The sequence below is a fragment of the Oryctolagus cuniculus genome, chromosome 19 (assembly GCF_964237555.1).
Source record: "Oryctolagus cuniculus chromosome 19, mOryCun1.1, whole genome shotgun sequence".
NCBI lineage: Eukaryota > Metazoa > Chordata > Mammalia > Lagomorpha > Leporidae > Oryctolagus > Oryctolagus cuniculus.
The window spans coordinates 25,696,947-25,724,465 of NC_091450.1; the positions used below are offsets into that span (position 1 = coordinate 25,696,947).

The 27,519-nt window shown below is 55.7% G+C and overlaps 1 protein-coding gene across 4 annotated transcripts; it reads left to right on the plus strand.

The window, feature by feature from the left end:
• Window positions 1-270: 270 nt before the first annotated feature.
• On the plus strand, window positions 271-27,077 carry TVP23A (trans-golgi network vesicle protein 23 homolog A). 4 transcript variants are annotated; one of them, XM_002711789.5, is made up of 6 exons: window positions 292-1,596; window positions 1,868-1,947; window positions 22,776-22,920; window positions 23,736-23,825; window positions 24,013-24,141; window positions 26,789-27,077. In XM_002711789.5, exons 1-6 carry the CDS (start codon window positions 1,588-1,590, stop codon window positions 26,933-26,935), a joined length of 600 nt encoding a protein of 199 aa, XP_002711835.2. In that variant the 5' UTR covers window positions 292-1,587; the 3' UTR covers window positions 26,936-27,077. The 4 variants fall into 4 exon arrangements, with proteins under 4 accessions (XP_069921109.1, XP_002711835.2, XP_069921108.1 ...); XM_070065008.1 differs by lacking the exon at window positions 23,736-23,825 and having other exon boundaries at window positions 271-1,596; XM_051847425.2 differs by lacking the exon at window positions 292-1,596 and having other exon boundaries at window positions 1,673-1,947.
• Window positions 27,078-27,519: the final 442 nt, after the last annotated feature.

Below are 27,519 nucleotides of genomic sequence, written 5' to 3' on the forward strand. Positions count from 1 at the left end.
CAGGGCTAGAGGCAGAAACTGGGGTACATCTCCCAGCCTTCCTATTTCCTGAGTGACTCCTTGCCAATGCCATAGCAGGTGCGGGCTCAGGAGGGAGAGAGGGGACTGACTGTGCCCTGAGCCGGGAAAGACCTTCGGGTCACCCCTTCCTACGTGGGAGCCACCCAGCAGGCTGCATTGCTGTTACTGTCAGGGACGGGAGAGCTATGTTGTGCTTGTAAATATTTATTTTTATTTGAAGATCAGAGTTACATGGAGAGAGGAGGGGCAGAAAGAGAGTCTTCCATCTGCTGGTTCACTCCCCAGATGACTGCAACGGCTGGAACTGTGCCGATCCAAAGCCAGGAGCCAGGAGCTTCCTCTGGGTCTCCCACACAGGTGCAGGGGCCCAAGGACTTGGGCCATCTTCTATTGCTTTCCCAGGCCATAGCAGAGAGCTGGATTGGAAGTGGAGCAGCCGAGACTTGAACTGGTGCCCATATGGGATGCTGACACTGCAGGCAGCAGCCCAAGAGACGAACTCTTTAAGGTAATGGAGCGACACACTTGCCCCTGTAGCTAATGCGGCTAATATCAGCACCGGCTGCTCATCCACAGCTTTGGCAAGAACTCACAGGATTCTGGATTGCAGGCCTTGAAATGGATCCATCCATCACCCTGATAGCCAACGTCCTGGTGCTAGACTTCAGTGGAGAAGTTTTTCAGGAACTCATGGGCCCTAATGCAACAAACTAATACCCAGACTACCCTCGGACCCAGACAGACAGAGTGGAGCCCACCTTTGCCTTCCCGAGGAAACATGCTGGCCCCATCCCCGACCAATCAAAGAAAGGCCACAAGAACCCTGGACCACCCAGAGGCTCTCCCTTGTCTTTACTGCCTGGAGGGCCACTGCCCAGCTCCTGGCTCTGCTTTGCAGTAAATGCCTAATTCTTTCCACCACCCCGATGTCAGTGGGGGCTCCATAGCGACTCCTTCAGCCAGCTTTGGGGTTCACCCAAAGGAAGTCTGCCTGCCGCCCCATGCGTGCAGACCTCAGCGAAGTTCCCTTAACAGGCAGATTCTTCCAATCCCCTGGGCATCCGGTTCACCTAAGGGGCCGGGGTGGGGGTGGGGATTCTTGTGCACAGACATTAGGCAAACACTGACCTACCCCAGACCCTGAGTGAGACCACCAACCCTGACACTCACAGATGGGACACCCCCAACAGTCACTGACCACGCCCACTATTCCTCCCAGGGACACTGTCCTCGGCCCCCGCCCCCGACTCCATTCCCCCAGCTCCGTCCCCTCCCTGCCACGGCTCCATCCGCGCGCTCCACCCCCGACCCTCGCGTCTCCTGCTCTTTTTCTCGTGGACTCCTTCCAGGGACCCTCTCAAGCCCCCTGGGACCCTCTCAAGCCCCGCCCAGCGCCGGGAGCCGAGCCCCCTCCCCAGCCTGCGACTGCGCTCTGGGCCGCGCCCCGCCCCCACCCCGGGGCGCAGGCTCCGGCCCCGCGGCGTCGGCCGAGCGCCACCTGAGGTCCTTGGGCGGCGGCGGGCGTAGCTGGGCCAGCGGTGTGGACGCCGAGCCGGCTCCGGGAGGATGAAGCAGGTGGGGCTGCGGGGATGCTGGGGCTGGGAGCGTGATGGCGAGGACGGGCGGGGCCTGCGGGAGCGCTGGGAGAAGCCGGGAGGGAGAGGAGACGCCGAGCCGGGGCCTGGGGCTGGGGCTGGCCTGCGTCCCCGGGTCAGGCGGGTGGAGGAGGCCTCGCATCGCAGCCGCCTGTCCTGGGGAACCGCTCGGGAGGCCGTGGAGGTGCATGGCGACCCGCCCCAAGCGTGCACAGCGGCGGGCCTGCCACCTGCCCGCCGTGTCTCCCCAGGCCCTGGTGGACGATACCGAGGACGTGTCGCTGGACTTCGGCAATGAAGAGGAGCTGGCCTTTAGGAAAGCGAAGATCAGGTATGTGGGGCGATGCGTTCCCCGGCGCTGCCGATGCGTTTGTTCACTCACAGATAAATGAGGCAAGAGCCCTGCCGGCCTGGAACCCGCGTTCCAGGTGTTTGTGGGGAGGGGAGGGGTGGAGCTACTGTTGGACAGAAAAACAGACATTAATGAGATAGAGTGTGAGAAGGGTTTGGAAGAAAATCAACAGCATCCTGGGTGCAACCTGGGAGGGCTTCTCTGAGGAGGTGGCATGTGCGCTGAGACTAGGATGAGACGCAGACAGCCATGGAAGACTGTGGAGGAAGAGTGTTCCACACTGAAGGAACTGCAAGTACAATGGCCCCGAGGCCATGTGGGAAGAAAGGCCACTGTGGCTGCGGGGTCGTGGGGTGGGCAAGAGGTCGGAGAGGTGGGACCTCCTTGAAGTTTGACTCTAGTCCTGGCTCCACTCCATCCAGGCAGACCTGATCCAGGTGAGGCCACCTGCCTGCCCGAGGCCTTCAGCGTCCCAGGAGCGGAGGAGCCCACCGCACAGCCTCACTCCCTCGCCTGCCCCCCCCCTCCACCCTCAGGGCCGCCAGGTGTGGGGCCCCGGCACCCAAGTGCCATTCTTTCCAAAATCTCTGGTTTTTTTACCCCAAGTTCTCAGTTTCAAATCCGACAATCCCCAGAGTGGAGTAGACGCTGTGAGTTTCCTGTGGCCATAAACGTGTGGCTTCAGACAGCACAAGTTCATTCGACAGTTCTGGAACCCAAAGCCAGTTTTACCAGGGCCCAAGCCAAGGTGTGGCAGGGCCACGTGTCCTACGTCTAGTCCCCGACATCCCCAGCTCCTGGTGGCTGCTGGCTGTTCCGGGCCTGTGTCCTTCTCTCTCCCCCTCCCCCTCCCCCTCCCCCTCCCGCTCCCCCTTCCCCTCCCCCTTCCCCTCCCCCTTCCCTCTCCCTCTTCCTCTGCCCCATCTCTCCCCTCCCTCCCCTCCCCCTCCCCCCTCCCCTCCCCCTCCCTCCTTCCCTCCCTCTCTCCCTCTCTCTCCCTCCCCTCTCCCCGTGTGTGTGTGTGTGTGTGTGTGTGTGTGTGTGTGTGTCTAGTCTCCCTGTGCCCCTGTCCTATAGCGTTTAGGACCCTCTCACATAATCGGGGACCATCTCCATGTCCCAGGATCCTCAGCTGGGGTCTGCAGGCTCTCTTGCCATATAAGGGAGCAGTTATGGGTTCTGGGGAGGAGGGCCTGAATTTTCTGGGGGAGGGAGGGTGATTTCTCCTGCCATAATGACCAGTGATGGCCTTGACCAGGAACCTGGTAAGAGTCCCACAAGCATGTAAACCCTTATGGTGTGCAGTTTCTCCCGCATACCTGACTCCAGGCAGGTGGCTGGGAAAAGCGCTGTGCAGGGGACATGGCCCCTGCCTTGCTGAGTCACCGCGTCGCCACACTCGGGCCACTGTTGTGAGGACTGGGATGACTGGCATATCCTTGGCCTCTGCTGCACCCACGAAGGTCGGTGGACATTGCTGAATGTTCTCAGCGTGGCGGGTGTGTGTGTGTGTGTGCGTGTGTGTGTGTGAGTGTGAGTGACTGGGTCCCAGGTGAAACCAGTTCAGTGGAGTTGAGTATATTCGCATTGTGATGCAACAGAACTTTTTCTTGTTGCTAAACTGAAACTGCGTCTGTTAAACAGCTCTCCTTTCCCTCGTCCCCCCGTGCACCTGTTAACCACCAGTGAGCTTTCTGTCTGTGAACGGAGTCATTTCTGTCTATGAACGGAGCCACCTCCGAGAAGTGGAGGCGCCTCTTGGCCCTGTGCTGTATGCCAGCGCATCACACCCTCAGCACGCGTCCCTGCTGTGGCAGGTGTCAGCGTTTTCTTCCTTGTCAAGGCCGACTAGTATTCCACTGTGTGGGGAGGCCACGTTTGGTTTGTGCACTCATCTGCAGTGGAACGGAACGTGAGCTGTTGGCTCTCCTTGGCTGTTAGGAGCGGTGATGCAGTGAGCATGGACGAGCACATCTCTCTCTGACATCCTGCTGTTGATCGCTGGATCATATGGTAATTCTGTTTTCAATGTTTTCCATAGCAGTTGCCACATTTTGCTTCTTATCGAAACTGTACACGTGTTCCAGTCTCCCCTCATCCTTGCCCGTACTTGTTACTTTCTGTTTGGTTACAGCAGGCGTCCTAACAGGTGTGAGGTCTTATCTCACTGGGATTTATTTTGGCATTTCCCTGCAGGTGGTGACACTGAACTTCTCTCCACGTGCTTGGTGCTCACATCTATTTCGTGTGTAGAGAAGTGTCTGCTCAAGTCCTTTGCCCATTTAAATTTTTCATTTGGTAGAGAGGCAGAGAGAGAGAGTGATTCTCATGTACTGGTTCACTCCCCGCATGTCCATATGGCCCCCGGCCGGGACCAGAACTCCATGCGGCTGTCCCAGGTGGCTGGTGGCGGGCCCGCGTGCTCGAGCCATCTTGCTGCCTCCCGGGTTGCTCATCAGCAGAAAGCTAGAATTGGAAATGGAGCTGGCACATAAACTCGATCACTCCCGAATGGGATGTGGGCCAGGTCACATGCCCCCCACCCACTTTTTCATCAGATTATTTCTTTAAAAATTTTTTTAAAATTTATTTTTAATTCCCCAGATGGCTGCAATGGCCAGGGCTGGGCCAATCCAAAGCTTGGAACATCTGTGTCTCCCATGTGGGTGCAGGGGCCCAAGCACTTGGGCCATTCTCTACTGCTTTCCTGGGAGCATTAGCAGGGAGCTGGATCCAAAGTGGAGCAGCCAGGACAAAACCAGCACCCATATGGGATGCTGGCATCACAGGCAGAGACTTAACCTGCTACGCCACAGTGCTGGCCCCCCAAGTGGCATCTTAACCACTGTTACTACATTTACTAATGCCACCTCTGGCTCTGATTTTAATGTATTGTGTGTATATGTGTGTGTCATTGAAACGTGATTCAGATATGAAAAACGCAGTCTTAAAGTATACAATTCATGGGACCGGCACTGTGCCATAGGGGGTTAAGCCTTCCTGCGGCACCAGCATCCCATTTGAGTGCCTGTTTGAGTCCCGGCTGCTCCACTTCTAATCCAGCTCTCTGCTATGGCCTGGGAAAGCAGCAGAAGGTGGCCCAAATGTTTGGGCCCTTGCACCTGTGTGAGAGACCCGGAAGAATCTCCTGGCTCCTGGCTTTGAATCGGCCCAGCTCCTGCCATTGGGCCCACTTGGGGAGTGAACCAGCGGATGGAAGACCTCTCTCTCTGTCTCTCCCTCTCTCTGTAACTCTGCCTCTCAAATAAATAAAACTCTTAAAAAAAAAAATTCAGTGTGGTTTTCAGTCTACTCACAAGATTTTGAAACAATCACCACTGTGTAGTTCCAGAATTCTTTCTTTTTTTTCTCTTTTTTTAATGGAATGACTTGGTTATATTGCAGTAGTTTAGATTTTTTTTTAAAGAATTATTTTACTTATTTGAAAGACAGAGGAGTTGCAGAGTGAAGTAGAGCCAGAGAGAGAGAGAGAGAGAGAGAGAGAGAGAGAGAGAGAGGTCTTACATTCTGCTGGTTCACTCCCCAAATGACCACAACGGCTGGAGCTGAGCTGATCCGAAGCCAAGAGCCAGGAGCTTCTGGGTCTCCCACGTGGAGTTGAGCCATCTTCCACTGCTTTTCCAGCAGAGCTGGATCAGAAGAGGAGAAGCCGGGATTCGAACCGGTGCCCCTATGGGTTGCTGACACTGCAGGCTGGGGCTTTAACCTGCTGTGCCACAGCAGCGGCCCCCAGAATTGTTTCATCACCCCAGATGGAAAGCCTGCACCCACTAAGCAGTCACTTCCCACTCCTCCTTCCCCGAGCCCCTGGCACCCACCAGTCTGCTCTCTGTGCGTATGAATGTGCCTGATCTGCACATTACACATCCGTGAAATCAGCACCAGTCAGGGTTGCTCAGAGAAACAGAGCCAGCCAGCTCTCTAGAAACATAGAGATTGCCTGGGCAGGGTTGCTCCCCGTGAACATGGAGGCTGTGTAGTCCCCAGATCTGCTGTCCACACGTTGGAGACCCGGGGAAGCTGTGGGTGCGGCTGCAGTCCAGGCCCGCAGCCTGAGAGCCGGGTGAGCCCTGGTACTCTGTAGTCCTGGAGCGCTGGTGTGTGAGAGCAGAACGTGGGTGTCCCGGCGCAAGCAGAGAGTGGGTTTTCCCATCCTCTACCTTTCTGCTCTTGCGTTCAGCCCTCCACAGGTTGGGTGATGCCTGCCTGCATCGCTGATTCGAATGCCAAACTGTGCTGGCAGTGCCCTCACAGCTCTCTGGGCCCAGCCAAGGTGCCACGTGACATTATACAGTACGCGGCTTGTCTCTGATTTCTCCCACTTGGCATAGTGGTTTCCGAGTTCTTCCACATTTTGGTACTTACCCGGATTTCCTTCCTTTTTATGGCGGGCTACGTTCCACAGCCTGGATATGCCGCTGTGCGTTTATCAGCTGATGGGCATTTGGGTGGTTTCTGCTCCAGCAGCAACGTTGCTAAGAATACTGGGGTGTGAGGGTCTGCGCAGACATCTGCTTTCACTTCTGCGCACGTTTCTAGGAGTGAAGTTGCTGTGCCACGGTGCGGCTGCTCGGGGACCAGGAGCAACCTGGGCTTTTGGTCGAGCAGACCTCGATTTGGATCTCAACTCCACCCTTCCCCAGCCGAGTTACGGTGTCCCCACGGTGTGGTTACGGGTTCAAGTTGGCAGGTGCTCCCTGAGACTCAAGTGGGCTTTCCTTGTCTCCCCAGAAGGGTCCGAGCTGGGGACACAGCATCTTCCTCTCATCCGCAGTCCAGCCACTGCACCTGCAGCGCCTGGCGCTTTGTCACCTGCAGGGGTGTGCGCTGTGCGTCACCTTGAATCCTCAAATTGCAGCTTTCACTTTCTGCCAGTCTTTGTGACTCTGTTCACCTAGGCCCGTGGCTGCTTTGCCAACTCACAATTCCCCTCACCTGGGGCAGCCGGCAGGTGGGTACAGTAATCCCAGTGACCCCTCTGTTACTATGAGACCCTCTGGTCATTCTCAGGGAGGTCTCCATTGGCCTGTGGTCACAGTGACCTTGAACTTGAACAGAGACCCCGGCACCTTCCAGACCCCCAGTTTTCTCCTCCACTGTCAGGTTGTGTGAGTGAGCCGAGGGGGCTGACGGGTGTGTATACGACAAGCCCCGTGTGGGCATCCGGAACGCTTACTGTAACTTTGACGGTTTGCGTGCCTCCACGTCTGTCTGCACAGGGCTGGAACGGATAACGCTGGGGTTCTCCCTGGAGCGGGAAACTGCCCTTCCTCTGGGAAGTTAGGCTGATGCTCTCTAGGCACCGTCTTGCAGAACTGCTCTGCACCCAAAGGTCACAGGTTCCAGAGTTCCCACCACCGCAGAGCAGTCTCCTCCTGCCACCATGTGTTTCCAGACCTTGACTTTGGTCTTGGTTGTCGGAACCGGTTCCTTGGCTGGTGTTTTGCATTTGGGCCTTGCTCACCCCGGTGGGTGTCACCTTGGGAAGAACACTGTCCTCTGAGAGTGTCATGTGTCTGTGCTGGCCCAGCCCGGGGGCAAAGGTCACATGGAGAAAAAGCCACCTCTGGAACTCCCTCACTAGCTCGGAAGGTCCTTTTGTCTCTCCCGTCATCCACAATCAATTTACTACTTTTTCATTACTTTTTTCTTTTTCTTTTTCTTTTTTTTTTTTTTTGACAGAGTGGACAGTGAGAGAGAGAAAGACAGAGAGAAAGGTCTTCCTTTGCCGTTGGTTCACCCTCCAATGGCCGCGGCAGCTGGCGTGCTGCAGCCGGCGCACTGTGCTGATCCGATGGCAGGAGCCAGGTGCTTCTCCCGGTCTCCCATGGGGTGCAGGGCCCAAGCACTTGGGCCATCCTCCACTGCACTCCCTGGCCACAGCAGAGAGCTGGCCTGGAAGAGGAGCAACCAGGACAGAATCTGGTGCCCCGACCGGGACTAGACCCCGGTGTGCCGGCGCCGCAGGCAGAGGATTAGCCTAGTGAGCCGTAGCGCTGACTTTTTCATTACTTTTTTAAAGGCAGAGAGACAGATCTTCCATCTGCTGGTTCATGCCCCAAATGCCTACAATAGCCAGGGCTGGGCCACTCTGCCAGCTGGGAACTGGGAGCTCCATGTAGGTCTCCCACATGAGTGGCAGGGACCCAGCTTCTGGGGCTGTCATTGCTGCCTCCCAGGGTGCCCCTGAGCAGGAATTTGGGTCAGGAGCAGAGGAGCCGAGGCCTGGTGAACTAGGCGCTCTGACATGGGCGTGGGCAGCCCAGGCAGGGTCTTGGGTTATGCAATCAATTTCACGTGAAAACAGATCTAAATAGGGGGAAGTCACGTTTTTGTCGATTTAAGGAATTACCTTCAGAATAGGTACGGCTCTGCCCTGATCAAAGAGAACTGGGAAATCTCTGCCCCAGTGCATTTCTCTCCCAGGTCTGCCTCAAAAGCTGGCCTTAGGTTGGGGGCTGGATGGAACTCTTGGCTGCTTTGGTCGTGCGGGGCCGTGGCGCTGAGTGGGAATAACAGCCAGCACGTCCTGTGCACAGGTGCTCTTCCAGGTGTTCCACACGAGGTGGTTCCGTCAGTGTGCCCCACACACGGCGCTGCAGCACCCTTACTTCTCGGGGCAAAGTGGAGCGGCTCGCACAGCGCCACCCAGCGGGGGACCTTAGGGAGGGCATCGGCACCCTTACAGCCAGGTCCTGGAGCTACGGCTTATGGCTTCCGTTGCCTGTGCTCACAGAGCCGCACGCTCCCCCGCGGCCCCTCGGGATGAGCTTTGCTATGGGAACAGCAGGTGCAGGGCCTCCATCTTTTGCTCACCCTGGGGACTTCTGTCTGTTCCCTGTGTGTGAAGGGCAATGCAGCGTGTGTCCGCCGTCTAGAGCGGTTTGGCCACTGTGGCTGTGTTGTGGACTGCGTGGCACGTGGCAGGAGGCTGAGTGGCACAGTGGCGGGTGTGACAGCCACTGTCTGCAGACACTGCCACTGTCCCTGCAGGCACCCTGACTGTTCTGTGTGTGTTCGAGGTGCGGGCTGGGGAGTCATGTGGACAAGTTAAGTTTGTACCTGAGGGTGCAAACATGGCTCCTTTGGGTGTGATGTTGACCCAAGGGAAGCTGGTGGGGTAGGGGCCAGGGAGGAGAGGGAGCGGGTGACAGGGCAGAGGAGGGCTTGGTGGCCACTCGGAAATTTTTTTAAGATTTTATTTCATTATTTGAGTGGCAGAGTTAACAGAGAGAGGGACAGAGAGACTGGTCTTCTGTCTGCTGGTTCACTCCCCAAATAGCCACAACAGCTGGAGCTCGGCCGATCTGATGCCAGGAGGCTCTTCCGGGGCTCCCATGCAGTACAGGGGCCCGAGTGCTTGGGCCATCCTCCACTGCTTTCCCAGGTCTTAGCAGAGAGCTGGATCAGAGAGGGGGCATCTGGGACAAGAACCAGCGGCCGTATGGGATGCTGGCACCACAGGCAGTGGCTTAGCCCACTGTGTACCATAGCGCTGGCCCCCCACTCATGATTTGTGACACAGTAGCAAACCTCTCACTGTTATACAAACAGCCTTGTGCACACCCACAGACCCTCCAGCCCTTCTGCTACACACACACACCCGTGCACACGCACAGGTGGATGCCCCAGTCAGCAAACCCAGGAGGAAAAATCATCTTGGAGTTTCTTTGCTGCTGCTCTGAGATTGGTCCACCTGGTTGAGTGAGGACCCCTCCCCAGACCCCCAGACCCCTGTCCCCTGTGCCTGTGGTGCACAAGCCACATGGTTCCTGGCCCTCTGAAATTTATGCTGAAAGTACAGAAATAGGGCACATACGCAGGTCCCACCAAGAGCTGATTGTTTAAGGAAGGCCCACAACTACCCAGGAAAATAACCCACAGAATCGGGGAACTAGACAGATTTCAGTTCTCTTTGATCAGGGCACAGCAGTACTTATTTTGAAATTAACTCCTTAAATCTACAAGAGCGTAACTTCCCCTTACTAATATTTGTGTTCCCATGAAATTGATTGCATAAGCTGTTCTAATCATGAAAGCCCTGAGGGGTGATTTCTGCCGAACTGTAACCCACACGGTCTGGGAAGGCGTTTGGGGCCAGGTCAGAGACAGGTTCCACTGGACGGCATGGAGCCCGAGGTTCTAATTCATGTGTTCATTCATTCATCAAATCCAACAAAGACCGGCATGGTCTGTGGTGTGCCAAGCCCCGTCCGTGCAAGGGACACAGAGAATGCCAGGCGGCTCTGGCCCCGGCCTCAGGGCGCTGCCACTTAATTAGGGAGAAGGCAGCAGACTTATAAGTAAGCCAGGTAACTGCAGAGAGCAATACATGCTGCAGCCGAGGGAAAGTTCTAGAAAGGGGTCCAGGCCTGGGGGTGGGGGCTTTTATTAGAGGAGGCCTCTTTAGGGAGGTGCTGAGACCTGGTAGAAAGAGGAGCTGAACACGGAGAGAAGCATGAAAAGAGGTTTCTGGCAGCAGAAACAGGGTGTGCAAAGGGCCTGAGGTAGGGGTGTAGGCTGCGGGTTGTCAGAACCAGGCCAGGGTGTGGGAAGGAGGAGACATAGCTGGAAATTTGGTACAGGAAGGATCAGTAGGGCTTTGAAGATCTTTGCCTTTGACAGATTCCCCTTGGAGAGAATTAGACGGGTGCAAAGGAGTGTTAGGATTGACACGTGAGACGGGGTCTGTGAGTGTGAGATGGAGGCTGGACTGAGAGATGCTGGTGTCCTGGCCCAGCTGGGCTCCCTCCAGGGTCCCAGCGGGGAACTTGGCCGGTGTTGACCTTCGTCCCTGTGGTGCTAGATTTGGAGAGAGACCGTGGAAGGCAGCGTGTCCCAAGTGTGCAGGGCCAGTACTCCTGGGCTATCTCGATGTCATCATTGTCCCCCAGGGGACTCAAACCACCAAAGAACCAAAACTCCGGAATCCTGGGCCCCATCCCCGAAGACGCCGACTCAGCAGGGGTGGAAATGGGTGCTGAAGGCCCCTCCATGTGACGCTGGCATAGTGTTCTAGATTGCTCCTTTCTGGGTAAGCTGGCGATGCATCCGCCGGCTCAAGTGTACACCAGCACTGGAGAGGGGGTAGAAGCGGTGCACTGACGGGGTAAGGTCACCTGTGTGTTCCAGAGGTCCTTAGGTCCTTAGTGGAGTCCTTGGGGAAAGCCCCACCCCTGGGTGGGGGGAGTTCAAGTGTGGCTGCAGCCCAAAGCCAGCTGTCACCCTAACCCTGCTCAGGAGCCAGCTGCTGTCTAGGGTGACTCGGAATGGCCACATAGGGTGTTAATGGGCGCTCATGGTGCCCTGCGTCGAAACGCGGCATCTGTCCCCCAGATTTTAAAATGTGTCAGCATAGACGTTGCAAAGTGACAGTCCAGGCCTCAGACACGCTCTCTCAGGCCTGTGTGCTGTGTTCGATGGATTTGAGTTGGGCACATTGGGAAAGACCACATTCAAAACCCGGATTGCCCCGAGTAGATGACCCCACAGAGACAGAAGCAGGTGGGTGGCTGCTGGGGCCTGGGAGGAGGAAGGGAGAGAGAGGGGAGAAACTGCTGCTGGGTGAGGTGTTTTTTAACTTCTTATTTATTTATTTTTTTGGATAGGCAGAGTTAGACAGTGAGAGAGAGAGACAGAAAGGTCTTCCTTTTTCCATTGGTTCACCCCCCAAGTGGCTGCTACGGCCGGCGCGCTGCGCCAATCCGAAGCCAGGAGCCAGGTGCTTCCTCCTGGTCTCCCATGCAGGTGCAGGGCCCAAGCACTTGGGCCATCCTCCACTGCCCTCCTGGGCCACAGTAGAAAGCTGGACTGAAGAGGAGCAACCGGGACGAGAACCCAGGGTGCTGGCGCCACAGGCGGAGGATTAGCCTAGTGAGCCGTGGTGCTGGCCGGGCATGGGGTTTTACCGTGGAGCCATGAAAGTGTGTGCAACAGCAGCGCGACCAGCGTGCTTCCTGCCACCATGTGGATCGCTTTAAAATGGTTCATTTTGAGTCGCATTAAAAAAAATGGTTAATGTTACGCGATATGAATTCTCCCTCAAAGAACTATTATTTTAAAAAATAATCTGGACTGCTTCCTTCTTTTAAAGAGCTGTTAGGGCTGGAAGGATGGGCTGGCGTTGTGTGGTGGGGCCCGCCTGCTCAGGGTGAGCCTCAGTTCTCACCCAGGTGACTTTAAGCACCTGCGTTTGCAGCCCCCCATCTCTCCCCTTTCCAGTAAAGCCAGTGGAGAGGCCGTGTTACCCAGCAGTAGGGATGTGAGAAGTCCTGAGCTGCAGTTTCCCCCTGGGGCAGCGACTTTCTCCTTAGACTTCCTGAAGCCACTGTCATGAGATCTCGGGGCCTCGGGTTGGGCTGTGCATGTGCACCTCTGAGGCCGTGTACCCTGGGCTTTCGTTCCTGCTCACCCCCTGGCCTTTGCACATGCTGCTGTCTCACTCGCTGCTTAAATTTATTCTTGGATCGTAAATATTTAAAACATCGTTTAATTTTTAAGTGGAGATATAATTCACAAGCCATAAAGCTCACCCCTGTGAACGGTCCACTTTGCTGGTTTGAGCACATTTCTCTGGTGTTCGGCACCATCACAGGCAGCGTGGGGCCTTGCTTTCGTCATCCTCCACACCGTTTGGCCACATCCCCTACTCGGAGGAAGGCAGTCGCATCTCCTGTTTGTCCCCACAGCCCCGTCTACCCCAGGCTTGTTGGTCAGCTGTGCTGTCCAGCTCTTGGGCCCCTGTGTGTGTGAAAATGTGAACAGATCACCGGGAGCCTGCTGGATCCCCTTCCCAGGGACGTGTCCCTGCTGTGCCGAGGTCTGGGCCCCTGCCGCATCCTTTCGGCCTGGACGGTGGCAGCCAGGCCTTCGCAGGTGCTGGGTGGTTTGGTTGTGAACCCGTTCCTTGGCATTTGGCCTCCCTGCTGGAGACCGGCAGTGTCCACCAAGACAACACTTGGTCCATTCTGTTCACTGCACTTTGATAGAGCCTGTGCCTGGTAAACAGTAGGTGCTCAGTATGTGCTATAGTGGCTTGAAGCTCCATTTGTAAAATTTACTATTTCTTAAACAGTGTTGAAAATCGCTTTAAAAAATGCACGTGTTGATTATGAACTTAGCTTATGTGTGTTTGGACAGTTTAAACTATGGTTTCAAATTTAGCATCAGAGATTATTTTGAGTTCCAACTTAAACTGCGCGCAAAAATACACATACACAGCAATTGTCAAACTTGCTGCTTTCAGTGAGGTGGGGAGTTTTAGTGGTTGATGAAACCCCAAATTCAAAAAAAACCCCTTCGGGGCGGGTGCTGTGGCAGAGCGGTTAAGCTTGCTTGGGATGCCCACATCCCATCTTGGAGTGTACTTTTGATGCAGCTTCCTGCCACTGCGCCTGGGAAAGCAGCGGAAGATGGCCCAAGTGCTGGGGCCCCTGCACCCGCATGGGAGACCTGGAAAAAGCTCCTGGCTCCTGGCTTCGGATTGGCGCAGCTCCGGCTATTACGCCAACTGGTGAGTGAACCAGCAGATATAAGACCTCTCTCTCTGTCTCTACTTCTCTGTAACTCTATCATTCAAATAAATAAAATAATAAATAAATCTTTTTTAACAAATAACATGGGTGAAATTTAGTTTCATTTGAAAGAGAGAGTGAGAATGTGTCCGTCTGCTGGTTCACTCCAAAACGCCTGTAACAGCCAGAGCTGGGCCAGGCCCAAGCCAGGAGCCTAAAACTCAGTGCAGATCTCCCTTGGGGGTGGCAGGGAGCCAGGCACTCGAGCCCCCACCTGTGCCTTCCAGGGTGGGCAGTGGTGGGAAGCTGGAGCAGAAGCAGAGGAGCAAGGACTCGAGCCAGGAGCAGTCGGTGTGATCTGGGATGCAGGCATCTGATGGCGCAGCTTCCCTGCTGAGCCGGCGCCCACCCTGGAGTGGGCATTTTTGAAGGGTAAAGGCCAGCTCCTGGCGGAATACCTCTTATCCTAGGTCTGCCCAAGCTCTCTCACCGTGATATCCAGGCTGTGATTGTTGGCAGAGATAGTGCAGAAATCGTACTGCACCTGCTTCTAAAGGTGGCCCAGAGATGGCGTGATTTTACCCTCTTTTTTTTTTTTTTTTTGACAGGCAGAGTGGACAGTGTGAGAGAGAGACAGAGAGAAAGGTCTTCCTTTTGATGTTGGTTCACCCTCCAATGGCCGCCGCGGCTGGTGCGCTGCAGCCGGCACACCACGCTGATCCAAAGGCAGGAGCCAGGTGCTTCTCCTGGTCTCCCATGGGGTGCAGGGCCCAAGCACTTGGGCCATCCTCCACTGCACTCCTGGGCCATAGCAGAGAGCTGGCCTGGAAGGGGGGTAACCGGGACAGAATCTGGCACCCCGACCAGGACTAGAACCCGGTGTGCCGGCGCCGCAAGGCGGAGGATTAGCCCATCGAGCCGTGGTGCCGGCCTCCTCTACTACCTCTTTTTAAAGAACATTTATTTATTATTTGAAAGGCAGAGTGAGAGAGAGAGAACAAGCGAGCGCAGGTGTGCTCCCATCCACTGGCCCACTCCCCAGAAGCCTGTAACAGCCAGGCTAGTCCAGGTCAAAGCCAGGAGCCAGGAACTCCATCTGGGTCTCCCACATGGTTGGCAGGGGCCCAGGCACTTGGGCCATCTTCCACTGCTTTCCCAGGAAGTATAGCAGTTGGGATTCGAACCAGCACCCTGCTATGGGATGCTGGTATCACATCGGTGGCCTAACCTACTGCACCACAATGCCAGCTCCACTCTACCGCCTCTTACCTGTGGTCTAGGCCCTGGCCGTGGCCTGCGATTCCCTTGGCTGCTTGGAATCCCAGGACTCCCTGTGGAGGAGCTGATTCCAAGGCTTGAGGCAGGACCCCAGTCGGCTCAGATCTGGAGCATCCTTAGGTTTCCAGAAACCAAGAGTCCTTTCTAGAATGTCCTAGGTCCTTCTGAAAGGTGGAGGACACCCGCTTCCCTGCACAGACCTCCCGCAGGCTGAGCCACTGCACCGATCCCGTACTTGCTGAATGAATGAACCACTTCTCTCTGTGTTTCCACCCAACAACCTCGGAGCCAGGCCCTGCCAGCGACGGCCTCTGGTTCTGCATCGCCTGTGATTTAAAAGGCACCGACTCGGTTGCAGCGCCGATGTGGGAAATAAACACCGTGTGGGGTATCTGCAGCCCATTGGCTGGCACAGCCTGCTTTGGTCAGAAATCATGCTTCTCTCCACGTTCCAGAGAGGATACGGATGCTCCCAAGGTCCCGCCCTCTCTGGCAGAATCTGGTAGCTCTTGACACGAGCGGCGCTTCCTGCTTCTAGTGGGAAAACCAAAATCACCCAAACAGCACCCACAAAAAGACAAAGACGCCCCATTCCAAGCGAGGGCGCGAATGCCCAAGGACGCGGGCTCCTTGCCATCTTCCAGCTGTCAAAGGCGCCGCCCGCTTCCAGCGCCTTCCTGCCGGCTCCCGTCCACCCCGGGCTTTGGCAGGTCAGTCCTTGGCGCCTCTGCTCTTTTCTGTCCGTCAGTGACTGACCTCGAGCGAGTATTGGACGTGAGGCCCACTTCCACTTCTGTGTCCAGCTTCCCGCGGATGCGCGCCCCGGGAGGTACTTTGGGCTTTGCCACCCACGTGAGAGGCCTGGATGGAGTGGGGCTCTTGGCTTCGACCTGGCCCAGCCCTGGCTATTGAGGGCGTTTAGGGAGTGAACCGGCAGATGGGAACTGTGTCTCTGTCTCTCTGCCTGTCGAGTAAAATGAAAAATAAGTCAAAATAAGAGGCAGGAGTCACGGCAGCTGCCCTCATGGCCACAGCCCCTCACCCAGGCTCTGTCCAAGCACGCCGGGGGCCTTCCAGGCACCCCTTGCCCTTCCAGCCCTTGGACACCAGCGACAAAACGTGGCAGGCTCCATGCAGAGTGGAACTCCTCAACGTGGGAGCCGGGAGTGAGGCCGCTGCGATGTGACGGGTTTCCTCCAGTTAGCAGCTTGAGGAAGCGCGCGCTTATTATCCCACGCCAGGCCCGGAGGAGGTCGGGAGTTGGAGCAGCTTGGCTGGGTGGCTCTCCTCTGGGTCTCTGGAGTGTGCGGTCGGAGGCTGCCGACATTTGAAGGCTCACCTGGGGCCGGTGAGCTGCTTCGAGTAACAGCCCTCCTAGGGCTGTTGGCCTGAGCTGATTCTCAGCACAGGAGCTGAGTTGGCCCAGGGAGAAGGAGAGAGCAGAGGCGGAAGCTTGGGCAGCCTCATCTCAGAGACGTGGGAAGCTGCTTCGAGAAGTTTGTGGGACTTGGAATTGCAAGATAACGTTTGGGGTGGGTGTTTGGCCTGCGCTCAGGATGTTTGGCTCTGAGAGCCTGGTCCATTCTGGACGCCAGCCAACGCAGGCCCGGGAAGCAGCAGTAATGCCTCGAGGGGTGGGGTTCCTGCCGTCCCCAAGGGAGACTTGGATTGAGTGTGTGGCTCCCAGCTTCCTGCCTGGCTGGGGGCGGCTGCTGTGGGGGAGGGAACCAGCAGGTGGGGGGAATCCTGTATTTTCTGTCTGCCTGCCTGCCTGTCTCCATCCTATCTCTGAACGAGATAAAATGTATTTTTAAAAAAGTTTATTTTGGTGCAAAAATTTTTGAAATCCATGCATGTGAAGAGGGGGACCTTCAAGAAGCTCATGGGCATCTCACCTTCCTAAAATGTGCACATCTGGTGTGCTTTCTCTCTCTGGGGTTGCCTGTGGTATAAATGGGATAGCATAGCACGGGGCCATTGTGTCTGCCTTAGCATCCAGTTGCCCCGTCCCTCTGGCTGTACGTAGCATGGATCAGAATCCCATTCCTCTGTGCGGCCACACCATGTCCTGCGGCATAGATAGACCCCGTGTATCTGCTCATCTGCTGACAGACACTTGGCACGTTGCCACCCTTGGGCTGTTGAGAGTAGTGCTGCCCCGAACCCAATACCTGTTTTGGGGTCTCCTGGCCCTCATTTCTTTGGAAGCTGAGCCGAAGGATCTGCTAGGAGTGCAGCAGCGTCAGGAAGGATCTGCCTGGAAGCCGCCAGCTCTTCTGCTCACGCTCCCACACAGAGCACATGCAGAGGCTGGGATGTCTCTTTAAAAAGAAATAAAGAACAGAAACAAGAGGGAAAACCTGTGGTGACCAGAGGGAAGTCTGTTCTTTTATTCACTTCCACACCCAAACCTCTATTGTGCTGACCTTTGAATAGGAACTGTGAGCAAGCCCCAGAAGTCCCAGCTCCACCCAGCCAGGCCCGCAGGTCCGGAGGCAGGACGAGGCCCCGCCCCCGCACCCGACTCCAGGGCCCTGAGCAGCCAGGCTCTGTAGATTAACAGCCAGGTCACTCCAGGGAAGCAGTCAGATCCAGCCTGGGTGGTTCGTCCTCTGCAGAGTGTGGGGTCCCAGGGACCTTGGCCTTTGCAGTCTGGGTTTTTCTCTCTCTCTTTCTCTTCTTCTTCTTTTTTTTAAAAGATTTATTTATGTGAAGGGCAGAGCAACAGAGAGGGGGAGATTGAGAGATCGTCCATCCACCAGTTCACTCCCCAAAGCCAGGATCCAGGAACTCCATCTGGGTCTCCCATGTGGGTGGCGGGGCCCAGACACTGGGGCCGTCTTCTGCTGCATCCCAGGCACATTAGCAGGAAGCAGGGCGCCCGGGACTCCAGCGGGCTCTCTGATTTGAGATGGCAGCGTTCTAAGTGGTGGCTCACCTCATCGCACCGGCCCCAGACTTGGGCTTAATTTCCTTCTCACTTTGGTCCTGGGACTGAGCTGGCCTTGACAAGGGCATAGAGGAGGGCTCTGCGTTGTCATAGGGTCACCGGCTCAGGAGGTCTGGCGTGGGACCTCAGAGAACAGCACGTCCACTAGGCTCCCAGGGGAGGGGGTGCTGGCAGGAGGAGGGCGAGCGGGGCACAGCTGACCTCTTTACTTCCTCATCCTGGCTGTCTCCCTGACACCTTCCTCCCAGCATCTCCATGGGGGCAGCGCCACTGTGAGCAGAGCACCGCTGAGTGGGCGTAAGGGGACATAGCACCACCTTGCCCGTTTCAAACAGTGCGAGGACATCGCCTGACCAAGGACAGTCAAGAGCGTCACTGCAGGCGTTTCTCTCTCTTCTCAGAATGTGGTGAGGCCACACCGAGCAGAGGGACGTTGGCCGTGACCTCGTGAGGACTCCCTCTGGCCTGGCATTGCAGATGTTTTGTCTCCCAGGAGATAAGACTTCCGTGGTCAGTGCTGAGCTCCCTTTTTACAGATGAGCGACCTGAGGCTCTGGGTAGCTCGGTGTCTCGTCCAGGGCTGTCGGCCCCGGCTTCCGCTGTACGATGCTGTCCATGTATAGGAAGGGCTGGGCATTTTTTTTTTTTTTTAGCAGAGCCACTGGTAAGCCCAGAAGAAAAGACCCGACTTCTGGAATGTTCCTCATGCATCCAGCTGCAGTGGCCAGTTACTCAAGTGGGGATTTTTAGGTCGGCATTTTTTTTTTTTTAACCACAGACGGGCCGACAAGGCACCCAGAATATCAGCATGTGGGCCTGGTTTGTGTCTTGCCTCAGTGCCAGTCAACACATCCTCTGAACACCTCTTTGTTTCTCTACTTTTTAGTTCGGATTTACATAAAAGTACCGAGAACAGGGAGGGGAGCCGGATGTTCCCCAGGCCTGCTTCTGTCATGATCAGTGTAGGGCCCGCCCACTTCATTTGCACCCCCATGCATTCCCACCCCTGAATTATTTTGGGGTAAATTCTAGACATCAGCTCAGATGCTGTTTTTTAGTGCCTAAGTAAACCTCAGATGCTTGCCTTTGGGGAAGGCATAAAACTCTCCAGACAGACTGAAAGGAGACCCGGAATTTAAGATACGGTGTTGGATGAGGAGTTCAGGTGGAAATGGTCTTAAAAAACCAAAGAGCGGCTGGCGCTGCGGCTCAATAGGCTAATCCTCCACTTAGCGGCGCCGGCACACCGGGTTCTAGTCCCGGTTGGGGCGCCGGGTTCTGTCCCGGTTGCCCCTCTTCCAGGCCAGCTCTCTGCTCTGGCCAGGGAGTGCAGTGGAGGATGGCCCAGGTGTTTGGGCCCTGCACCCCATGGGAGACCAGGAGAAGCACCTGGCTCCTGCCTTCGGATCAGCGCGGTGCGCCGGCCGCAGAGCGCCAGCCGTGGCGGCCATTGGAGGGTGAACCAACGGCAAAGGAAGACCTTTCTCTCTGTCTCTCTCTCACTATCCACTCTGCCTGTCAAAAAAAAAAAAAAAAAAAAAAAAAAAACCCAAAGAGCGGCTCTCAACACGATTTAAACTCCTAAATAATAAAGCAGCTTCAGCATTTTAGTAAGCGTTTATTTATTCAAAAGGTAGAGACAGACAGAGAGTGCCTACCTTCTGGTTCACTCCCCAAATAACCACACTGGCCAGGGCGGGGCCAGGCTGAAGCCAGGAGCCAGGAACTCACTCCGGCTCTCCCACGTGGGTGGCAGGGACCCAAGTACGCGGGCCGTCATCTGCCGCCTCCTAGGGTGCACCTCAGCGGGAAGCTGGAATGGGCGGTGGAGTTGGGACTCCAACCCAGGCACTGGGATATGGGATGTGGGTGTTCTGGACGGGGTAGCTGAAGCGCTGCACTAAAAGCCCATCCCAAGAACAACTTGTAAAGGTTCCGTTAGGTCACAGCCAGACCTAGGAGGAAGGCACCGGTCCTCACTAAACTAAGCCTGCTGTGCGAGTGCGTGGGAGGGGGATATGTGTGTCTCTGGGTGTTGTCCCCTGCCAGCCCCGGGTAACTCTAAGTGGCCTGCCACCTCCAACCTATGTCATCCACCTTTATAACCTCTGGTTCTTTTCTTAGGGCAGCTTTAGGTTTATAGAAAAATTGAGCAGAAAGTACAGAGATTCCCGTAAGCCCCGCCCCACCCCACAATTTCCCGTTACCATCCTGTGTTAGCAGGGTGCGCTTGTTAGAGCTGATGAGCCAATGTCAGTGTTCGCTAAGGCCCTCGGGTTAAGGAAGGGTCCCTCTCGATGCTGGACACTGCTGACCACGTCCACCACGGCAGTGTCACTCAGAGCGGTTTCATTGCCCCCAGATCCTCTGTGCCCCGCCCACTCACGTCTCCCCTCTGGATTCCCTGACAACTACTGAGCTTTACTCTGAGTCCCTAGTTTTGTCTTTTCTAGAATGTTCTGTAGTTGCAATGATTGGCCTCTTTCACTTAGCACATGTGTCAAGGTTGCTTCAGGCCTTTTCTGTGGCTCGAGAACTCCTCTCTATCGTTGAATAACGTCCCACAGTTTACCTGTCCCCTACTGAGGGATCTCCGGGTTGTCTGACTTTTGGCAGTTAGGAACAAGGCTCCTGTAAAGGAGCAGGTGCCGCTTTGGGGACAGGCAGCAGCTCCTTTGGGTAAATGCTGAGGGGCGTGCCTGCTGGCGAGCATCGTGTGCAGAGCTCCCACAGTGACTTGCAAAGATTTGTCTTTGGTCAGTGGCTTTGAACAGGAAATATTTTTAAAAATGAGGTTAGCACATATAGAATAAGGTGTGCTAATTTTAAGTGTATGGTTTTTTTTGTTGTTGTTTTTAACCCACCATGTACGTGCAAGGTCAAGACTCGTAGCATGCCCAGCTTCCAGAAGCTTCCCCTGTCCCTTCCCACTCACTACCCCCTCACCCTGCTAGGATCGCACCAGTCTGGTTCCTACGAGTGTGCTGGTTCCTTCTGCCGCCTCTGCCCCTGCGTCCAGTTTTTGAAGGCACATGTTTTGGGGGGCATGGGAGCCAGTAGCTTTATTTAATTTTGCTTCGTTTTGAATGCCGCCTAATGTTGTCACCAGATCATTCCTCCTGGCATGTTTTCCGAGTAGATAGTTTTGGCTTTGCTGGCTAGTGAATGGATGGGCGTGGCTGTGTTCCAATAAAACTTTATTTATAAAACAGGCAGTGGGCGGGCCTTCCCACCGTGATGCTCGTGAATGCTGTGTCCCAACCCTTGTCAGAATCTGCATGTCCCGTGCATGATTGGAGACGTCCTTGGGCGACTTTCATGCATGTTCCGGGTTGAGAATCCACTGTGCCTTCCCTTCAGAGGCCAGACGACAGGTGTCCCCACCCAGGACTGGGAAAATGGCCTGAGTGATTGGTGCAGTCGCTGCTCTAGATGCCCACATCCCGCGTCCCAGTACCTGGGTTCAAGTTCGGCCTCTGCTTCTGATCCAGTGTTCTGCTTATCCATACCATGGAAGGCAGGAGGCGATGGCTTGATCACTCGGGGCCCTGCTGCCCATGTATGGGGGAGCCCGGGAGTGAGTTCCTGGCTCTCGGCTTCAGCCTGGCCCAGCCTCCAGTCTTGGAGCATTTGGGGAGTGAACTAGCAGATGGAAGGTCTCTGTCTCTCCGCCTTCCCAATAAATGGATTTAAAAATAGAGAAACACTGTGACAAAAGCCCAGTACACTCTCTGCACCTTCCAACACTCGTGAGCGGTTTCATTTCCCCTTTTCAACCGTGGTGTCATTTTCCCTCTTCTCCTGAGATGACGGGCTCCCACCTGACCCTTCACGGAGGGGGAAAGCCTTGGATTCGAGCAGCAAATACCACCTGTCACAGCGGAGCGCCAAGGTTTATATGGGGAATGTGGCAGGATCAGGAGTCTTTGGGGATCCCCGCCACTGTGAAAAGCAGGTGCCTGCCTCAGTCATGAGAGAAAGTTGTGGTCTCGGGGGGATTTTACAGCTCAGCTCCCTCCAGTGGAGCCGTTTTGAGTGACGCCGAAGCTGAGCTGCAGCTGTTCTGAGAACTCAGGAAGGTGCGTGGCACAAGCCCTGTGGAGCGCACCACCCCCGGCCTGGTCACTTCTTAGGAAGTGGCTACTGTCGGCAGTCCCATTTTACAGAAGGGGAGATGGAGGCACCAAGCGGCTGTGTCGTGTAGGAAAGGCCATGGAGCCGGTCAGGCTGGAGCCAGGATTGCAACCTTGGCTGCATGGGAAGCGGGGCAGCCGGGACTTGCACTAGTGCCCTTGTGGGATGCTGACGTTGCAAGTGGCATCTCAGCCCGCTGTGCCACCGAGCCGGCCCCGAGATCCGTCTTAATCGCCATCCAGCCCTGGGCGCATGCCGCAGCGTTCTTGGTCACTGTTCCCTACCTGTGTGTTCTATTGAAATGCGGATGCCCCAGAAAGAAACAAAGCCACTTGTGTCCCCCTGTGGCCATCAGCTGCCTGACCCCTGTAGGTGTCTGACAAAGCAGTGTGCCTTTGAGACCACCTACTCTTGGCTCTTAAATCTGACTTAAAGAAAACAACGCAGCAAGCGTAGGCTTGGCTGGCGTGCGCCTTCCCCAGCAGGTCTGTGTCTAAAGCCAGTGGACAGGGAAGCCTTCCCCTATGCGAAATGTCAGCCGGCACTCACGTGCGGTGGCTGTGGAGAGGTGGGACCGTGGGAGCCGCCTTCCCTCTCTCCAGGAACAGGCATTCCCCAGTGACACAGGACTTCTGCCCCGGGGGCTGCACATGTGCTCGGTCACCTGAGGAATGACCTAACCTTTCCTTTAGGGAACTGGCCGCTGACCCGGGGGGGAGAGCAGCGGCTGCTGTCGCGTTTCACTTCACAGGGGAGGCTGCCCTGAGAGGCCAAGTGATATTTGGACTCAGAGTAGGGGAAAGTACTGGATTCTTCGAGGGGGAAGAGAACACGCGGCTAGGTAGCGGGACTGCTGCAGGCTGGCGGCTCTGCAGCGGCAGATTCAGCCACCGCCCCTCGCTGTCCCCTAGGCATCCCCTGGCCACCTTCTTCCACCTGTTTTTCCGAGTGAGTGCCATCGTCACCTACGTGTGCTGCGACTGGTTCAGCCGAAGCTTTGTGGGCTGCTTTGTCACTGTGCTTCTCCTCCTGTCCTTCGACTTCTGGTCTGTGAAGGTGAGGCCCCTCCTCTGTGAGGTCACCTCCCCCCAGACACCTGGGCATTGTCCCCAGGTGACACTCCTGACACACGTGGGGCTTAGAGGGAGCTAGGTTTAAACTGCCGATACGTGCTTAAGAAGATGACCAGAGTCACTCAAAATTAGAGGGGAAAATGCATCATTTAGCATTTACTGAATGGCTTGGGATCGGTGGCCATGGGCACACAGATAGACCTTAATGAAGGCGACGTTGGGTCAGCGCTGTGGCGTAGCAGGTAAAGCTGCTGCCTGCAGTGCCGGCATCCCACGTGGGTGCCGGTTCAAGTCCCAGCTGCTCCACTTCTGATCCAACTCTCTGCTTTGGCCTGGGAAAGCAGTAGAAGATGGCCCAAGTCCTTGGGCCCCTGCACCTGCATGGGAGACCTGGAAAAAGCTCCGGGCTCCTGGCTTCAGATCTGTGCAGCTCCGGCCATTGCGGCCAACTAGGGAGTGAAGCAGCGGATGGAAGATCTGTCTCTCTCTCTCTGTACCTCTCCTTCTCTATGTAACTCTTTCAATTAAATAAATAAATCTTTTTAAAAAAACGAAGGCAACAACCCAGTGTTGCCTTAGATTTATTTTCTATAGACTTAAAAATTTATTTGAAAGGCATAGTGGCAGAGGGAGATCTGCCATTCGCTGGTTCACTTCCCAAATGCTTACAATAGCCAGGGCTGTGCTAGGCTGAAGGCAGGAGCCCAGAATTCCATTTGGGTCTCCCACGTGGGTGGCAGGGGCCCAAGCACTTGGTCAAATGAAGACGCTGATGGGCCTTTTGTCTGTGTTCCCCAGAATGTAACGGGACGACTCCTGGTGGGCCTTCGGTGGTGGAACCAGATCGATGAGGATGGGAAAAGCCACTGGATTTTTGAAGCCAGAAAGGTGTGGCCCGTGATGAGCAGCGCTGAGTAGACCCACGGAGGGCGGTGCCCTCACGCTTACCTGGGTCTCTGGCCCTGCCCTGCTGCTGGCTGGCCCCTGGATCGTGCACGCAGCGAGTGTGTGAAGTCGGCGTGGTTCCCACGATTTTCGCTCGTTCTGAAAACGGAATGCCTCTCCCGTATTCCAGATGTCTCCAAACAGCGTGGCTGCCACCGAAGCGGAAGCGCGCATCTTCTGGCTCGGCCTCATCATCTGCCCGGTGATCTGGATCGTCTTCTTCTTCAGCACCTTGTTCTCCTTGAAGCTGAAGTGGCTGGTGAGGCCCCTCGTCTGCCCCGTGGCCCTGCCGCGGTGACGGAGCGCGGGCGGCGCGGTGGGGCTTTGTTGTCAACTGATGGACTGTGACAGGTTGACTTAAAGTGCATGAGGGTACTTCAGAAAGCTCACGGAAATCAAAAGGGACGTTTGGAGCTGGCGCTGTGACGTAGTGGGCTGAGCCTCCGGCATCCCATATGGGCGCCGGTTCAAGTCCTGGCTGCTCCTCCTCCAGTCCAGCTCTCTGCTGTGGCCCGGGAAAGCAGTGGAGGATGATCCAAGAGCTTAGGCCTCAGCCCCGTGGGAGATCTGGAGGAAACTCCTGGCTCCAGATCCGCCCATCTCCAGCCGTTGAGTCCGTTGGGGGATGGAAGACCTTTCTCGCGGTCTCTCCCTCCATCTGTAACTCTACCTCTTAAATAGTAAATAAAATGTTAAAAACAACAACAACAACAAACAAGGACTGAATCCAGCACCAGCCTATTTCTAAAGAGGGGAGGGAGGAGGAGTTTATTTTGATTCCAGAAAAGTTGGAAATCTGTACGTAATCTTTTCACAGTACGCACATTCTGTGCGTTTGTCAAGACCCCCCGTGTAACCCAGTGCTTGTCCTAGACAGAGAGTCGGGCAGCCGTTGCCACAAGCAGTTTAGGGTATGTTCATCACAGCACCAAGCTGAAACCGTTAGCTGTCACTCCCCTATGCTCCCGGTCCCCTAGCATGGGGCAGCCACCCATGCACTACCTTCGTCTCTAGATTTCTCTGGATAGTTCACAGAAATTGGGTATGTGGTCTTTGTATCTGGCTTTTTTCACTTAGGATATTTTCAAGGCTCACCAGTGTTGCAGCATGTTGGTGCCTTTTCATGTCTGAATAATGTTCCCAGTGTAGGAACTGACCACATTCTGTTTATCTGCTCATCAGCTGACGGTCACTGGGTTCTTTCCACCTTTTGTTTCATATGAATAATGCTGATAAAGAGTATAAAATTATTATTTTAAAAAGATTATTTGAAAGGCAGAGTTAGAAAGAGAGAGGGAGAGATCTTCCATCCATTGGTCATCCTCAGATGGCCGTAATGGCCAGGGCTGAGCCAGGCTGAAGCCAGGAGCTTCTTGCAGGTCTCCCACATGGTAGCAGGAGCCAAGCACTTGGGCCATCTTCTGCTTCTTCTCCAGGCCAACAGCAGGGAGTTGGATTGGAAATGAAGCAGCCAGAGCACAAACTGGTGCCCATATGGGATGCTGGCACCTCAGGTGGCAGCTTTACCTGCTGTGCCACAGTGCCAGCCCCTTTATCATTATTTGAGAGGCTGAGAGACAGAGAGGGCTCCCACCCACTAGATCACTCACCAGACACCTGCAACAGCCAGGGCAGGACCAGGAGCCTGGAACCCCAGCTGGGTGGCAGGGACCCCACTACTTGAACCATCACTGCTGCTTCCCACGGTGCACGTTAGCAGGAAGCTGGAGTCAGGAGCCGCAGGCAGGTGTTGAACCCAGGCACTCCTAAGTGTCCTAACCTGGCATCTTACCTGCTGGGCCGGATGCCTGCCCCCCAGGAAGGAGCTTAGCGTAGAGGCAGGCATGGTGGCATCGTGAGTAAAGCCACCACTTCAAACGCCAGCATTCCCGGATCAGTTCAAGTCCTGGCTGCTCCATTACCAATCCAGCTCCTTGCTAATGCACCTGGGAAAGCAGTGGACGATAGCCCAAGTGCTTGGGCACCTGCCACTCAAGTGGGAGACCGGGATGGAGTTTTTGGCTCTTGGGTTAGGCCTGGCCCAGACCTGGCTGTTATGGCCATTCAGGGAGTCAACCAGTAGATGGAGGATCTCTCTCTGTTTCTCCCTCCTTGCCTCTTGCTCTGCCTTTTTTTTTTTTTTCTTTTTAGATTTATTTATTTATTTATTTGAAAGTCAGAGTTAACACAGAGAGAGAAGGAGAGGCAGAGACAGAGAGAGAGAGGGGTCTTCCATCCGCTGGTTTACTCCCTAGCTGGCCGCCAATGGCCAGAGCCGCGCTGATCCGAAGCCAGGAGCCAGGAGCCTCCTCTGGGTTTCCCACGTGGGTGCAGGGGACCAAGGACGTGGGCCATCTTCTGCTGCTCTGCCAGGCCATAGCAGAGAGCTAGACTAGAAGTGGAGCAGCCGGGACTCGAACTGGCATCCACAAGGGATGCTGGTACTGCAGGCGGAGGCTCCACCCGCCACACCATAGCGCCGTTCCCTGCTCTTCCTTTCAAATGAATAAATAAATCTTTGAAGAAAAACAGAAGGCATAAGACATCCTACGTTGGGTAGGGAGTCCTTCCTAGGTCACAGCTAGCAGTCCTCAGGTTCTACTTCGCAAGCATTGCCTGCCTGTTCCCTGATTAGTCCCTCACACGGGAAGACAGCAGCCGTAGCCGGGCTGCCTAACACTGTAATTAGGAGTGTGGGCCCTGGAGCTGACCCCAGCTGCGGCCCTGGGCTAGCTTCCCTGCGCTTCCTGCTCTTGCCCTGTGGATGACGGAGTGACGACCTCGGAGTGTTTGCCCGGGGAGAGGCTGCTGTCACTCTTAGGTCAAGGCCGCAGCCACCCCTGGGGCCTGGAGGGGAACATTCCAGGGAACGCGCTCAGGGCTACCTTTGCTTTGTCTGACTGCAGGCCCTCGTCGTCGCTGGGATTTCTCTCCAGGCCGCCAACCTGTACGGCTACATCCTGTGTAAGATGGGAGGCGAGAGTGACATCAGCAAAGTCACGGCCAGTTTTCTGTCCCAGACGGTGTTCCAGACGGTGGGTGCCGAGGCCTGACCCCTGGCCCGCGCTGCCCTCCAGGTGCTCAGAGCCAGGGCGGCTGCTGGCAGAGCAGTCCGCGATGTTGCCGAGGTCGGCCCGGCGGTCGCCGTGTTGTGTTGTGGCAAATGCCATAAAATCGAGCGGTGTAACACCTGCATGTGTGTGTTATGTGCATTCCCGCTGTTGTGCAGCCTTCACCGCCGTCTGCCTCCAGACGGAAACCGTCCACTGAGCTTCAGCTCTGGAAGCCACGTTCTGCTTCCTGTGGACCTGACCCTGCTAGGAACTGCTGCAGCGCCGCCCCCGTAGGACTGCCCTTGGTCACTGCCATTGCTTGTGTGAAGTGACTTTGAAAAAATTATTTGAAAGGCAGAGTTACAGAGGGCGGGAGAGACAGAGAGATCTTCCATCTACTGGTTCACTCCCCAAATGGCCGCAACAGCCAGGGCTGGGCCAGGCTGAAGCCAGGAGCCAGGAGCTTTTTCTGGGTCTCCCATGTGGGTGGCAGGGGCCCAAGCAGTTGGGCCGTCTTCTGCTGCTTTTCCCTGGCCACAGCAGGGAGCTGGATCAGAAGTAGAACAGCCGAGACTCGAAGTAGT

What these genes read in the sequence shown, in the direction of transcription:
- TVP23A (XM_051847425.2), top strand. Translation starts at nt 1,805, where the DNA reads ATGGCGACCCGCCCCAAGCGTGCACAGCGGCGGGCCTGCCACCTGCCC. An exon ending in TTTAGGAAAGCGAAGATCAG is followed by an intron (nt 1,948 to 22,775) that starts GTATGTGGGGCG and finishes GCTGTCCCCTAG; the next exon opens with GCATCCCCTGGCCACCTTCT. An exon ending in TCGACTTCTGGTCTGTGAAG is followed by an intron (nt 22,921 to 23,735) that starts GTGAGGCCCCTC and finishes TGTGTTCCCCAG; the next exon opens with AATGTAACGGGACGACTCCT.